The following is a 14,869-nucleotide window of genomic DNA, read 5'->3' as shown; positions in this document are numbered from 1 at the left end:
AAAAACAGCAATATTTGATTATGCATTCTTTGTCCAAGATATAATGCCAAATGTTTGTGGTAGGCAAAATAAGGCCCCCAAAGATGACTGTGTCCTAATGCCTGGAACTTGTGAATATGTTACCTTTACATGACAGAAGGGACTTTGCAGATGTGATGAAAGCTGAATCCCTGGAGATGGGAGATTATCCTGGGTTATCTGGGTAGGTCCAGTCTAATCATATGAGTCCTGAAAAGTGGAGATAGAGAGATGGCAGCATGAGAAGGACTTGACCCACTGTTGCTGGCTTTGAAGGTGGCAGAGGGATACAGTAAGCTAACGAAGGTGGGCAGCTTCTAGAAGGAGAAAAGGCAAGGGTATTGATTCTCCCCTAGACCTCTCTTAGACCCTCTAGAAAAGAATACAGCCTTGATGATGCCTTGATTTTATCTCAGTGAGACATGTCAGACTTTTGACCTACACAACTATAAGATAATAAATTTGGTAGAAGGATCCATTATTACTTTGATTTATGCAGTTAGCAAGGATTATAGGGTTTAAGTAACATACTTAGGTCTCTCAGTTAATAAGTGGCACAACCAGTATTCAAAGCCTGGGCTATTGGAGACCCTTTCAGGTTTCAAACACATTCCCTAGAGAATTTTCACATGACCATTCATTCACCACTGATTCCAATTCAAGATGTTCTAAACCCACAGCACGCATGAATGCTTGTGTGCCAGGCTGGATGTTAACACGTCACTTGTGTAAGCTTATATTATGCATATGAAGTTTTGTTGTGTTGTGTCGCCTCACAGTGAACTCCTTGGGACCTTTGAAAACATTTTCTCTACCAGGCTGGGCAAATTCTAGGGCAGTGACTGCTTTCCCACTGGTCTCAGAAACTACCTGACAATGAACACAGTTACTTTTCCCCTGAACAAAAGAATGTTACTTTTCTCTCAAGGTAGTAGAGTTACCATAGTAGTATCATGTGCATTCTGTGCCAGAGTTTGGCACATGTGCATGGAATTGGTGTGCGTACTGATGAAGCATTGATCCACATACAGGTGCACATACTTTCAAAATATGGCCCTTCTCACTGCCCTGCTCTCACACCAGCCTAGCAGAAGAGCAGCTGGTAATTGTATCCAACCTGAAAAACCTGAGCAAAATGTCTCTCAAGAAAATCAATTGCAACAGGAATATTCTGTTATTGATACATTAATATCAATAACATTGGACCTGAGAAACATACCACAGTCTGTGATGTCATTGGATTCCATACTAATGTTCCTCAAACTTGTTAATCCAAACAGAAAAAGTAGAATTAAAAACAAGAAAACTATGCCTTAGGTACTTGCAATAAATATTACTTTTGAGTATCAACATTTTACTACAGTAAACAGTAAAATATTCTTACCTATCAAATCAGCAAATTTTTTAAAACATAATACACAGTGTTGTGTTGCTGTGTTAGGATATACTAAGCACTATTTTACAATATTTGTATCAACTTTATGGAAGTGAATCTTCCAGTACATCATTGTTTTAAAATGTCCAAAAAAAAATGTTCATAATATTCCATCTCTGGAAATTTATTCAAAGGAAAAGTATCAGATGCCAGCCACGTTATATGTAGGGGAACATTTATTGCAGCATTATTCACTAGTAAAAATGTAGGCAATTCTCTATGCTGCAGAAATAAAGTATTTATATCCAGTCATAGGATGTTATAGAACCTTTGAAATTCATGCATGTAGCAGCTGTTGTGGATGGTCATCCTGAATCAGGAAATGGAAAAGCAGGAATCAGGGCTGTGGGTTTTATAAGTCAGTAAACAGTACAGGTTCTGAAAGAAACAGAAAGTCTGAGACAGAAGCAAGAGGCCAGAGGCAAACCAGGTAATCTAGAGTTAATGTATCCAAATTGTAGAAATAAACTTAAAAACAAGCAAACAATAATAACAGCAGCAAAACCTGGTTGCTACCTCAATGATTGCTCTGTTTGGGCCACTGTTCACAAAAAATATTAAGGTCCTACAATGCCTGCTGGTCCTACATGGTCTGGTGAAAATCCGATTCTCCTCTTCCCCTCGATTCAAGCCTGTCGAATTAGTAGCAGTTCTCCTCCCTTGATGACTTGGCCAACATTAACCATTCGATTTTAGTGGATAAAGAAATGTATCAATAGCTCTTCCTAGTTTCTCTTTTTAAAAATTAATTTTTATTGGAGTATAGTTGCTTTACAATGTTGTGTTAGCTTCTACTGCACAGCAAAATGAATCAGCCAGACATATACATATATCCCCTCCATTAGGACACTACTATTCCTATTATTCCTATTTATTTCATTCCTCTCTGCTCCCACCATGCCTTGTACGTGTTTCCTTCAACATTCTTTATTCATTCATCTTTAGAAAAATATTGTATGCACAATATGTCTGTTATTGAACAAGATCAGATTGTAACATTGTCCCAGATATTACAGACTCTAGTGGAGGATATAATTTAAGAATGTGGGAAATTACGATATCATGTTATAATTACTCTAAAAGGGGAAATAATAGAGATCTTTGCTACTAAAAAACTAACAGTGAGACAGGTTGGGATCTGGGACTTGGGACCCTTTGCTGCAGAGCATTCACCTGGACAAATTTCTCCTCAAGCAACAGAATACAAAGAAACTATAAGGGACTAAAAATAACTGCATGCACAGGCGGGGTCAATTATGAACAATAAGATACAAAAAGGCCACAAACCAACTGTCACTTTCTGAGGTGCCAGGAGTAAAAGCACGGCACTGCCCATGATCCCTGCACACAGTACCACCATGGGGGTGGGCAAACCACCTAAGCACCCCCTCTGGCCCAACTCACTCATCCACCCCTACCCTCGCCCCATTTAAGCAACCAGCTCACTGCTCCCTCCTCGGGGAGTGAGCAAAGGAACCTGTTACTTGTTTTTGCTCCCTCCTGGTGCAGCATGAGTCCCAGTAAAGCCTTGCCTGAATTTCCCATCTGGCCTCTTATCAGTTTCTATTGATTAAGGAGTCCAAGAACCCTGGCTGGTAACAATAGTATTGGCATCACCTGGAAGCTTGTTAGAAATGCAGAGTATCAGATGAATCAAAATCTGCATTTTTGCACGATACTTAAGAGAGTCATGTGACACTCACATTTAAGAAGGACTGATGTAGATCACATAGGTGTTGGCACAACCTAGCCCCATGTGATCAAGGGAGGCTAACCAAATATAATTGTTAAAACAAGATTTTAGGAAATGAGGATTTTCCCCAGGGGAGTTAGGGGTGAGAGCAGGAGAGTAGGGGGTAGAGAGAGGTGAGGAGAGGAGATGATAGAAGGTTGAAGAAATGTTGCAGACATAAGCAACAGCTGTGGTGTTTTATCCCATAGGCAGGCTGAGCACAATATTAGGGCACCGCGAAGCAGGAGAGCTAAGAAACAAACCCCAAACAAAACCAAATCAAAGCAAAAATTTTTAAAAACCCACAATATTCAGCCTCCATTAATTTATCTTCAAGTTTGAAATCAGAGCATCTAGGAAAAAAAGCTATTTTAACACAAATGTAAATTTTATGTTGGCGAGTTGAGGTCAAGATGGCAGAATAGAAGGACCTGGGGTTCACCTCTCCCCACAAGTACCTCAAGAATACATCTACAAGTGGATCAATTCGCACAGAGCACCTGCTGAGCACTAGCAGAGGACCTCGGACACCTAAAAGGACAAGAAAAGATCTCAGTGTAACCAGGTAGGATGAAGGAGAGAAAGGGAAGAAAAAGAAAAGAGGAAATGGGATGGGACCCACACCCCTGGCGGGGAGCTGAAGGAGAGGAGAGCTTACCGCACCTGGGAAGGCCCCCTCACTGGTGGTGAGATATGCTGAAATAGAAGGGGGGGGGGCTTCAGGGACTAGTGGAAGAAAATGAAGCAGCCGGCTGTGGCAGGCAGGACAGAGCTAGATTTGCACGAACGGTCTGTGCCACAGCCCTGGGTGCCCCAGCCTGAGATGGGTGTTCACCAATGCTGGTGTGCGCTGGGTGCTGAAGTGTGGGGTTAGGAGAGCGGACCCGGGGAAAGGACTGATGTTGACTGCATGGAGAGGACTGAAGGGATGGGAGTGAGGAGCTCAGCTGTGCAGAGACAGCCTGAGGGGGTGGGAATGAGGAGCTCCACAGCTGGTAATGCTCCTGGAAGAGGGGCGGTTTGCCTTGGAAGTGAGGCACCATTGTTGAGTGGAGCACAAGGAGCAGGGCCACCATTGCAGACTCTCTGCCACACGCCAGCCCCTGCCTCCATGGGCACTGGGAGGGGCTCCCACCAGGGCGAGCACTCCCGTCTGTCGCAGCCTCCTGCCAGCCCCTGCCTCTGCAGGCACTAGAGGGGGATCCCATCGGGGCGAGCGCGTATACCTCAGTCATGGCCCCCTTATCCCTCTCCCGCCTGACCAAGCACACACATCCCATTCGGTTGCTGCCTCTTGCTGCTCCCACCTAAGTGAGCAAATGTGCCCCAGTCAGTCGATGCCTTCATCCCATCTTGCCTGGGCAGGGAACAGAAGCCTGAGGGTGGCCCACATGCACTGGTGAGGCCAAAAAAAGCTGACCCCCAAGGACTGTGCGACTAAGGAAAAGGAACTGAAATCTCTCTGTGCAGCTGCACAAGCCGTGGACTAATCCCCCGCGATCGGCTTGGTAAACCCAGCTTCTGTGGAATATCTGAATGGACAAGAAGTGCTTCAACTGAGACCAGTCTAGCTTTAACAGCTATGGACTTTGGGGGCACATACACGTGGGAGTTGGGCCAGGTCAGAGTCTGAGCTGCCCCCACAGTGGGTCCAGAGACCTACCTAGAGGTCTTGGAGGGCTTCCTGGGGAGGCGGAGGTTGGCTGTGCCTCACCATGGGGGCAAGGACACTTGGAACATGATAAAGAAAAAAGAATGAAGAGAAATGCGGACAGTCTCAGAGACCTCTGGGACAACATTAAACTTACCAACATTCAAATTATAGGGGTCCCAGAAGAAGAAGAGAAAGAGAAAGAGTCAGAAAATATTTGAAGAGATTATAGTTGAAAACTTCCCTAACATGGGACAGGAAGTCACCCAAGCCCAGGAAGCGTGGAGAGTCCCATACAGGATAAACCCAAGGAGAAATGCACCGAGACTCATATTAATCAAACTAACAAAAATTAAATAGAAAGAAAAAATATTAAAAGCAGCAAGGGAAAAACAACAAATAACATACAAGGGAATCCCCATAAGGTTATCGGCTGATTTTTCAGCAGAAACTCAGCAGGCCAGAAGGGAGTGGCATGATATATTTAAAAGAATGAAAGGGAAAAACCTACAACCAAGATTACCCAGCAAGGATCTCATTCAGATTTGACAGAGAAATCAAAAGCTTTACAGACAAGTAAAAGCTAAGAGAATAAAGCACCACCAAACCAGCTTTACAACAAATGCTGAAGGAACTTCTCTAGGCAGGAAACACAAGACAAGAAAAAGACCTACAAAAGCAAGCCCCAAACAATTAAGAAAATGGCAATAGGAACATACATATTGATAATTACCTTAAATGTAAATGGATTAAATGCTCCAACCAAAAGACACAGGCTGGTTGAATGGATACAAAAACAAGACCCGTATATAAGCTGTCTACAGGAGACCCACTTCAGACCTAGGGATTCATACAGACTGAAAGTGACAGGATGGAAAAAGATATTCCATGCAAACGGAAATCAAAAGAAAGCTAGAGTAGCAATACTCATATCAGACAAAAGAGACTTTAAACTAAAGACTATTACAAGAGACAAGGAAAGACACTACATAATGATCAAGGGATCAATCCAAGAAGAAGACATAACAATTGTAAATATATATGCATCCAACATAGGAGCACCTGAATACATAAGGCAAATGCTAACAGCCATAAAAGGGGAAATCGAGAGTAACACAATAATGGTGGGGGACTTCAACACCCCACTTACGCCAATGGATAGATCATCCAGACAGAAAATTAATAAGGAAACGCAAGCCTTAAATGACACATTAGATCAGATAGACTTAATTGATATTTATAGGACATTCCATTTGAAAGCATCAGAATACACTTTCTTCTCAAGTATATATGGAACATTCTCCAGGATAGATCACATCTTTGGTCACAAATCGAGCCTCGGTAAATTTAAGAAAACTGAAATCATATCAAGCATCATTTCTGACCACAATGCTATGAGATTAGAAATCAATTACAGGAAAAAAATTGTAAAAAACACAAACACATGGAAGCTAAACAATATGTTACTAAATAAACAATGTATCACTGAAGAAACAAAAGAGGAAATAAAAAAAACCTAGAGACAAATGACAATGAAAACTGTAAAATCCAAAAGCTATGGGATGCGGCAAAAGCAGTTCTAAAAGAGAAGTTTATACAATCCTACCTTAAGAAACAAGAAAAATCTCAAATAAACAACCTATCCTTACACCTAAAGCAACTAGAGAAAGAAGAACAAGCAAAACTGTTAGATTTTAGTTTTTGGCTATTGTTTCCTTTTCTAAAAATAGAGCTACTGCATGACCCAGCAATTCCACTCCTAGGCATATATCCAGAGAAAACCATAATTCAAAAGGATGCATGCACCCTGATGTTCACTGGAACACTATTTACAATAGCCAGGACATGGAAGCAACCTAAATGTCCATCAACAGAGGAATGGATAAAAAGATGTGGTACATATATATAATGGAATATTACTTAGCTATAAAAAGGAACAAAATAGTGCCATTTACAGAGACGTGGATAGACCTAGACCTTGTCATACAGACTGAAGTAAGTCAGAAAGAGAAAAACAAATATTGTATAATATTGCTTATATGTGGAATCTAGAAAAATGGTACAGATGAACTTATTTGCAAAGCAAAGGTAGAGTCACAGATATAGAGAACAAACTTATGGTTACCAAGGCAGAAGGGGAGGTGGGATGAATTGGGAATTGGGATTGACATATATACACTACTATGTATAAAATAGATAACTAATGAGAACCGACTGTATAGCACAGGGAACTCCACTCAGTGCTCTGTGGTCACCTAAATGGAAAGGATATCTAAAAAAGAGTGGATATATGTATATGTATAACTGATTCACTTTGCTGTATAGCAGAAAGTAACACAATATTGTAAAGCAACCATACTCCAATAAAAATAAATTAAAAAAAGAAAAAATAGTAACTTCAGAAAGTGCTTCTTTTAATATTCAATAATACCTTTTTCATGTGACTAAACTTACAGTTAATTTTCAAATTAAAAGGAAATCTGAATATCAAGTAAATAAATAAGTAAATAAATAAATAAATTGTGTCAATACAAAATAAAATCTCTCTTGAGTTGCATTTGAGGCAGAAGTTTGGAACAAGTAAATGCCTTAATACTGCCTTGGAGGACAGAATGAGACAAGGCTCAGAGGAGAACGAGAAAAGCATGTCATATTCAGGGAATTGAAGATGTGTTCAGTAGAGTTGAAGCAGAAAGAGTAGAAAGACAGTGCTTTCAGGATAGAACTCTAAATGGGTAGGTGAGTGCAGAGAAGTTATTCAAAGTATTCAAGCCCTGGGACAGGTCAATTAGAAAAGACACTCTCTCCGTCAGATGGGACACTGGTCATTTTACCCTTTGTGTATCCACTGATTATTAGACCTGGGCTGATGAATAATTTAAATCCCTTGGGTTTGTGCTCAAGAAGAGCCTGAGGTTCTGCTAACTGTGTACCATCTTCTGCAGCCCTGCTCATGGACCAGCACTGTTCAGATTGGAATCCTTAGCATGGCCAGCAGGATTTTCCCATTTATATCCCTATAACAGCCTGGCCATCTCCTTTTGCTTCTATACCTTGGAAGCTTCTCAAACATTTCCTGGCAAACTTATCCAGGGCTGTGAAAATGTCTCCGCCATCTGCTGAAGTGCTTTCTGGAGGAAAACAATGCTTCTATTAGTCCAGAAGATATCCAAAACAACAGCATATTTTATCAGGTTCTTGATGAATTCCTGAAAAGAAACGTGTCTTTCCAGATTTTCCTGGGGATCTAGAATCTTGTGACAAAGGGAAAAACATTAACCAGTATAAGTAAGGTCTCTGCTCTGCAATAACTCTAATGGAAATAGTTACCTCATCCTCTTCTTCCATATAGCAGACGTCTTTGCAAGGTAATGTCCACTTGGCATACCCTTTTATGCCAAGAAGCATGTTTAATTAATTAGTGTTCTTAAAACTTACCAACCCTCTCAGTTCATCACAAATTGTCGAAAACTGTATTAAGTGGACAAAGGCTGAAAGCCACTTATGTGTTTTCACAGTTTTGATAGAGGCTGTCTGTCAAACATGGTTAATATCTCCACCACAAAGATAACTACACTGGTGTCAGTTTCAGGCCAGTTATCAGAACAGCCTAGTGCCTTTGTAAGCTAGCAAGGGACACACAAGGGACTCAAAGTTTTGTAGTCCTCTTTAGTTTTTTTCTTTAAAAAAATAGGCTTTATTCTTTAGAAAATTTTAGGTTCACAGCAAATTGAGAGGAAGGTACAGAGATTTCCCATATATTTCTTGCCCCTACACATGTGTATCCTCTTCATTATCACCCACCCCCGACAGAGTCCTTCATTTGTTACAACTGATGAACCTACATTGATACACCATTATCACCCGAAGTCCATGGTTTACATTGGGGTTCACTCGGTGTTGTGTAGTCTATGGTTATGGACAAATGTATAATGACATGTATCCAACATTATAGTATCATACACAGTATTTTCACTGTCCTAAAAATCCTCAATGCTCCACCTATTAATTCCTTTCTATCCCCAAACCCTGGTAATCACTGATCTTTTTATTATCTCCAATAGTTCAGCTTTTCCAGAATGTCATATAGTTGGAATCATACAGTTAGAGTAATTTATCCTCCCCTCCCCTCTCCCCTCTGACTGACTTCTTTCACTAAGTAAATATGCATTTAGGTTTTCTTCATGTTTTTTCATGGCTTAGCAGCTAATTTCTTTTTAGCACTGAAAATATTCCATTGTTTGCATATATCAGTTTATTTATCCATTCACCTACTGAAGGGCCTCTTGGTTGTTTCCAAGTTTTGGCAATTATGAATAAAGCTGCTATAAACATCCATGTGTAATCTTTGTGTAGACATACGTTTTCAACTCTTTGGGGTTCCTACTAAGGAGTACAACTGCTGGATTGTGTGGTATGAGTATGTTTACTTTTGTAAGAAACCACCAAACTGTCTTCTAAAGTGGCTGTACCACTTTGCATTCCCACCAACAATGAATGGGAGTTCCTGTTGCTCCAAATCCTCACCAGGATTTGATGTCAGTGTCAAGGATTCTGGTGTTTCTGACAGGTGTGTAGTGATATCTCATTGTCTTAATTTCATTTCCCTGATGACTTATGATATGGAGCATGTTTTCATATGCTTTTTTTGCTGAGTTGCTGTCTTGTAAGTTGTACAGGGGTAAAATTGCTCTTAAATGAGAACTATAATCATAATCAATCTCCAGGATTCTCTTTTGGGGAAAGAAGAGAAGTTAGACTGAAAAGAAATTGCCCTCCATAATCAGTGGTCTGGAGCACAAATGGATAGCAGGACACGGCTGTATGGAGTTCTCTCCTAGGAATTGGTTGTTTTTCTGCTGGGTAAATGGCTCTCACCAGGCAGCTCCTGGGCTCCTTATAAAGTCTTTCTTTCTCAAATCTGAGTGTTCTCTCATTCCTGAAAACTGCCAGTGACTTCTCCTGACAAATGAGAACTTCTTTGGAGATGGTTTAAAGGGGCAAGACTGATCAGGGACTGTTTCCCCAGTCTTAGAACAGAAGACATTTCTGCCTGTAATTTTATGAGATTGAGATTAATTCTCTCTCTCTATCTCTTTAAAAGACTCTCTGCTGTTGCCTGGGATGACTTTCAAAGGGTCAAATGACCTCCCTTTCCAGACTCAAGAAGTCTTCTTTGCATGAGGTCAGTGTTTTAGTGCATTGAAGTATTTTCTGAATACATCAGGGACTGTATAATCTTCAGATAGTTTATAAAACTAACAGTTCAGAGGAAATTTGTGAACTTAGTAGTACATATTCAAGAGATTTGTATATTATAGATATACATGAGTATATCTATATATACATGAGTATGTGTTCATTCCACATTTTTCTTTAAAATTAAGTTCTTTTAAGAATAAGAAGTGAAGAGAGCAGGGGGAAGTCAGAGAGAACAAAGTTCAATTATTAGATTTGCCATGTGGATAAATGTGAGAAAGTAACATGATTCTTCTGAGCCTCGGTTTTCTAATCTTAGCCTCAAAGTTCTCATCTGTAAAAAGGAGCTAATAATACCCAATGCATGTTGTGATAGTGATGGATGTGAACCTTTGTAATGGGGGCAATATTTACATGTTCTTGGTGGCCTGGTTACAAGGATGTTTTAAGTCATAGCCCTCGTCTTAAAGAATTCTCCATGGGGAAGAGATATTTAAATATATCTTTCCAAGAATAGTTATTTACTATTAGCTCATTAGATTTAGTGCAAGAATGCCCAAGGGTAGTTTAAGAATCACAGAATTTAAAAAAAGGAAAACTATTCCTGCCCACAAGTTTTACTAATAGAGTTCCATGAATTAGAATAGCCCTACTATGTTTCCCTTTGATTATATCAGTTGAAAACAGATACCATAAGAAGCTTGCAGAACAGTGGAAAGAATGATTAGGAAAAAGAGATAAAATGGCATAAATTGTTTGGCCCACAGGAGACACTGAAATATTATCACTATCATTAAGGAGAAGGTTAGTTTGGACACTTGGATAATCCATTGAGGTCTCTTAATTTATTTACTATAATAAAAAGAGCATTAACTTGAGAGCCTGCTTCTGCTACGGAACCAAACTTGGGTCTGCTTGCCCATGTGCAGTAAAGCCCATCTACTGACATTGTGAAGGAAAATGCAGCATTTAGTGCAGGGCACCAAGCAAAAAGTTCAGGACAGCTAGTGCTCAAAACACACGAACTCCCAGATCTGATGGGTTTCAGGAAAGCATTTTTTTTTTTTTTTTTTTTAATTTATGGCTGTGTTGGGTCTTCGTTTCTGTGCGAGGGCTTTCTCTAGTTGCGGCAAGCGGGGGCCACTCTTCATCGCGGTGCGCGGGCCTCTCACTGTCGCGGCCTCTCTTGTTGCGGAGCACAGGCTCCAGACGCGCAGGCTCAGTAATTGTGGCTCACGGGCCCAGTTACTCTGCAGCATGTGGGATCTTCCCAGACCAGGGCTCGAACTCGTGTCCCCTGCATTGGCAGGCAAATTCTCAACCACTGCGCCACCGGGGAAGCCCCAGGAAAGCATTTTTAAAAGCAAGGTGAGCGAGGGGCATCCCAGGGTCTGTGATCAGCTTGGGCACAATTCTCTGATTGGTTGATGGTGAGGGACCAGGGCAGTGTCACAGGTGTTAACATTATCAATCCTCAGGCTCCAGTAGGTCTGGGGGCTATGCGCTCATGGTCATCAAGTAGTTAAGTTCTTCCATTTGGTGGGGGTTTTAGCATCTGTAAAAAAACAGAAAAACAAAAAACTCAGGACATGTGCATTCGATACTGTTACCTGGGTATTTCAGAGAGGAGCTAAAGCAGAGGATATGCGGGAGTGGTCTGTCCTGGGAAGGCCCCATATGATCCTGCTCGGTTCCACTTCCTCATCTTAAAAATAAAGAGGATATGATTTAAGGGTCCTTACAACTTCATCCAGAAAAATTTGTTTTTATCACCAGATCTAAATTTGAGCAAAGTCCTAGTACCCAAGATAAACACCAGATTAACAAGAAAATTGTCAGCTTATCTCCTATATTAATATATACCAGTATGTTTACATGAACTTTACTTCTAATTCGAAGGGGCTATATATCAGGAACCACAATATAGGCCTGATATTGTGTCTAGGGTCTGTCACTATTATCAGATGCAATTCAGTTCATTTATTCAACAGATACTCTTAAACACTATTGTGCCAGGCATTTTTCCTGGCTCTGAGATCAAATGTCTGAGAAAAACTGATGAGGTCCTTGCTTTTTCCTGGGGTTCATTTGCACCTCAGTGGCCGTGCCTCTGCAGTCTCACTAGTAGGTTCTACTCTGTCTTTTCCCTAAATACTGCTGTTCCCCAGGTCCTTTTTTTCAGGCCTCCTTCCCCTTAGATTTTATTACTCTAAGATATTTTTCACCACTCCTGTGACTTCAACCCAGGCATCAGTTTAACTCTCAAAGGGCAGGAGTCACTTTGTTGGGAATGCAGAAGTAAGTACATATTCTAATTCCTGTGAGTCAAAAGTGAAAAAAATGAGGCCTCTTTTCCGACTGAGGTCCAAGGGCCGAATCAAAACCCATGGAGTTTAGTTTTTTCTGCATTCCCTCTTAATTCAAATTTTCCAGCCATTATTTATTTATTTATTTTTAGTAAGTCCTTAAGAGGCTGCCTATATTGAACATTTTTCTCTTTTCTTCTCAAACACCCTCTTCATCACAAGTCCTGTAACCAGATATTCCCACTCAAGTTGAAGCTACTCCCTGTTCATTCAGGGGCTGGAATGAAACTCATCAGATTAACTTACACTCAGTTTTTTTTTTCCCCAAGTCATGTATAGACCATCTTGGAGTACTAGGTCTAATTCTAATTCTGTTCATTGCACACTGGCATTTTGTCAGTTATTACATATTTCTTGAAAGAATGCATGCATGAGTGAGAGAAAGAGGATACAACATACTATAAAAACCAAACATTCTTTCTACAGATAAAAATAGGGCATCAGAAAACTTAGGACAAGAACCAATATGGAGGAACTTTTTTGATCCTAGAGATTTCTTGATCTGGGTTGAGTGTATGCTCATATCCTCAAACAGAGAAGATGGTTCAGAAGATGGTCCCTTCACCATCTGAATGGAGATGCACCCAGCCTTAATGAGGCTTTCTGAGGGACTACACCCCCACCTCCAAACCCCTCAATTCATTTTCAATGTCCTTTTGTTATGATGGAATATTAAGAACCTTACTTAGATCATTCTGCTCCAATTATTATCTGCTAGTTTGCAATGAATTTTTGTTCTTATTAAGGTTAACTTGAGCCCTGTTTCTTCAAGGAGAATTTCTCTTAAACGATACCAACTTCACAGGTATTACTTGAATAAACGCTTTACCAACCATCACACACTGTAGTCTCTTTGCACAGATTGAATTGCTTCTTTCCTAGAATTTCATTTTTATCAATAGTTCTTGCATATTTATTTAAACAGGAGTATCCTTCTGTAAAATATTAATAGTATCTTAACTATACTGTTTTCATTGGGTATGCAAAGACTTTTAACTCTTAATGGATCTCTTAAGGGTTTTTGCCTTGGAAAGTGAGAAGTGAAGAAGCAGGATGAATTGCCTTTTGTGTTGCCCTAGATTTGTATAGAAATGCCCTATCTGCCCATGACCATAAAATCATAGAAGTGGAAAATATCTTACCATTATCTAATCTAATCTTTTTTATATGTGTATATGGATATATACTGAAGCCTAGAGATAACAAGTGGGCCCTGTTTTTGCAGGACATGTTCCTTTTCCCCAGGGAAATCTGCTTCCTTCACTCATCATGCCATCCTTCAACCAGAGCATTTTCCACTCTGCAGTCTTCTTCCTTACTGGCATCCCTGGTTTTGAAACTTACCATGCCTGGATCTCCATCCTATTCTGTTGTCTCTTTGCCATTGCCATCTCAGGGAATGGCATGATCTTGTTTGTCATCAGCACTGAGTTGAGCCTCCATGAACCCATGTACTATTTCCTCTCCATGCTGTCCTTCACGGACCTAGGGCTGTGCCTTTCCACGTTGGTCACCATGGTGGGTATTTTCTGGTTCAATGCTCGAGAAATCAGCTTTGATGTCTGCATTGGCCATATGTTTTTTATCCATGGTTTCACATTAATGGAGTCCTTGTTACTCCTGGCAATGGCCTTTGACCGTTACACTGCCATCTGTAACCCACTGAGATATGACACAATCTTAACCAATTCAAGAATCATCAAAGTGGGCTTTGCAATTGTTATTAGGGTGACAACGGTTGTAGTGCCTTTACTCCTGCTCCTTAAGCGTCTGTCCTTTTGTGGAAGTCATGTTTTCACCATCCATATTGTTTCCACCCTGATGTGATGAAGCTTTCATGCACAGACACTGAGATCATCAGTGCATTTGGTCTGGCCATTGTCATCTCTACTGGTACCTTGGACTCTGTCTTGATCCTTCTCTCCTATGTCCTGATCATCCATTCCATGCTCAGCATTGCCTCCCCAGAGGAGTGGAAAAAGGCCTTTGGTACCTGTGTATCACACATAAGTGCTGTTGCCATCTTCTACATCCTCATGATGAGCTTGTCACTGGTGCCTAGGTTTGGGAAGCATGCCCCTCCCCTTCTGCATACTCTCATTGCCAATATTTGTCTGCTCATCCCTCCTGTAATGAATCCCATAATCTACAGTGTGAAGACAATGCAAATTTGCAAGGCCATGCTCAAACTATTTCTTTCTAAGCTAATTTAGGACATTTTTCAGTGTATTCTTTCTTTACATTGTCTTCTCTGACTGATGTTTGATTGTTCACTAATGTGAGTTACCACCATATACTGATAAATGTTTACATATGCTTTCATTCTTCTGATAATCCAATAACTTACGATTTACAGAGTTCTAGGTTGAATTCTTTGAGAACAGGGATTATGTCTTATGTATCTGTAACCCTATACTGCACCTGGCACAGAAGAGGACCATGGTTAAAATATGTCTGCAAAATGGACA

General features: G+C 40.5%; 1 protein-coding gene across 1 annotated transcript; it reads left to right on the top strand.

Annotated features, from left to right (window-relative positions):
- Window positions 1-13,670: 13,670 nt before the first annotated feature.
- Window positions 13,671-14,614, top strand: LOC103012852 (olfactory receptor 51F1-like). The gene is given in 2 exon segments (XM_028164169.1): window positions 13,671-14,193; window positions 14,196-14,614. Coding segments are annotated over 2 exon segments (942 nt in total).
- The last annotated feature ends 255 nt before the right edge of the window (window positions 14,615-14,869 follow it).

Source organism: Balaenoptera acutorostrata, chromosome 9 (assembly GCF_949987535.1).
Source record: "Balaenoptera acutorostrata chromosome 9, mBalAcu1.1, whole genome shotgun sequence".
Classification (NCBI taxonomy): domain Eukaryota; kingdom Metazoa; phylum Chordata; class Mammalia; order Artiodactyla; family Balaenopteridae; genus Balaenoptera; species Balaenoptera acutorostrata.
Note: the sequence above shows the minus strand (reverse complement) of the source record. Positions and strands in the feature narration are given on the sequence as shown.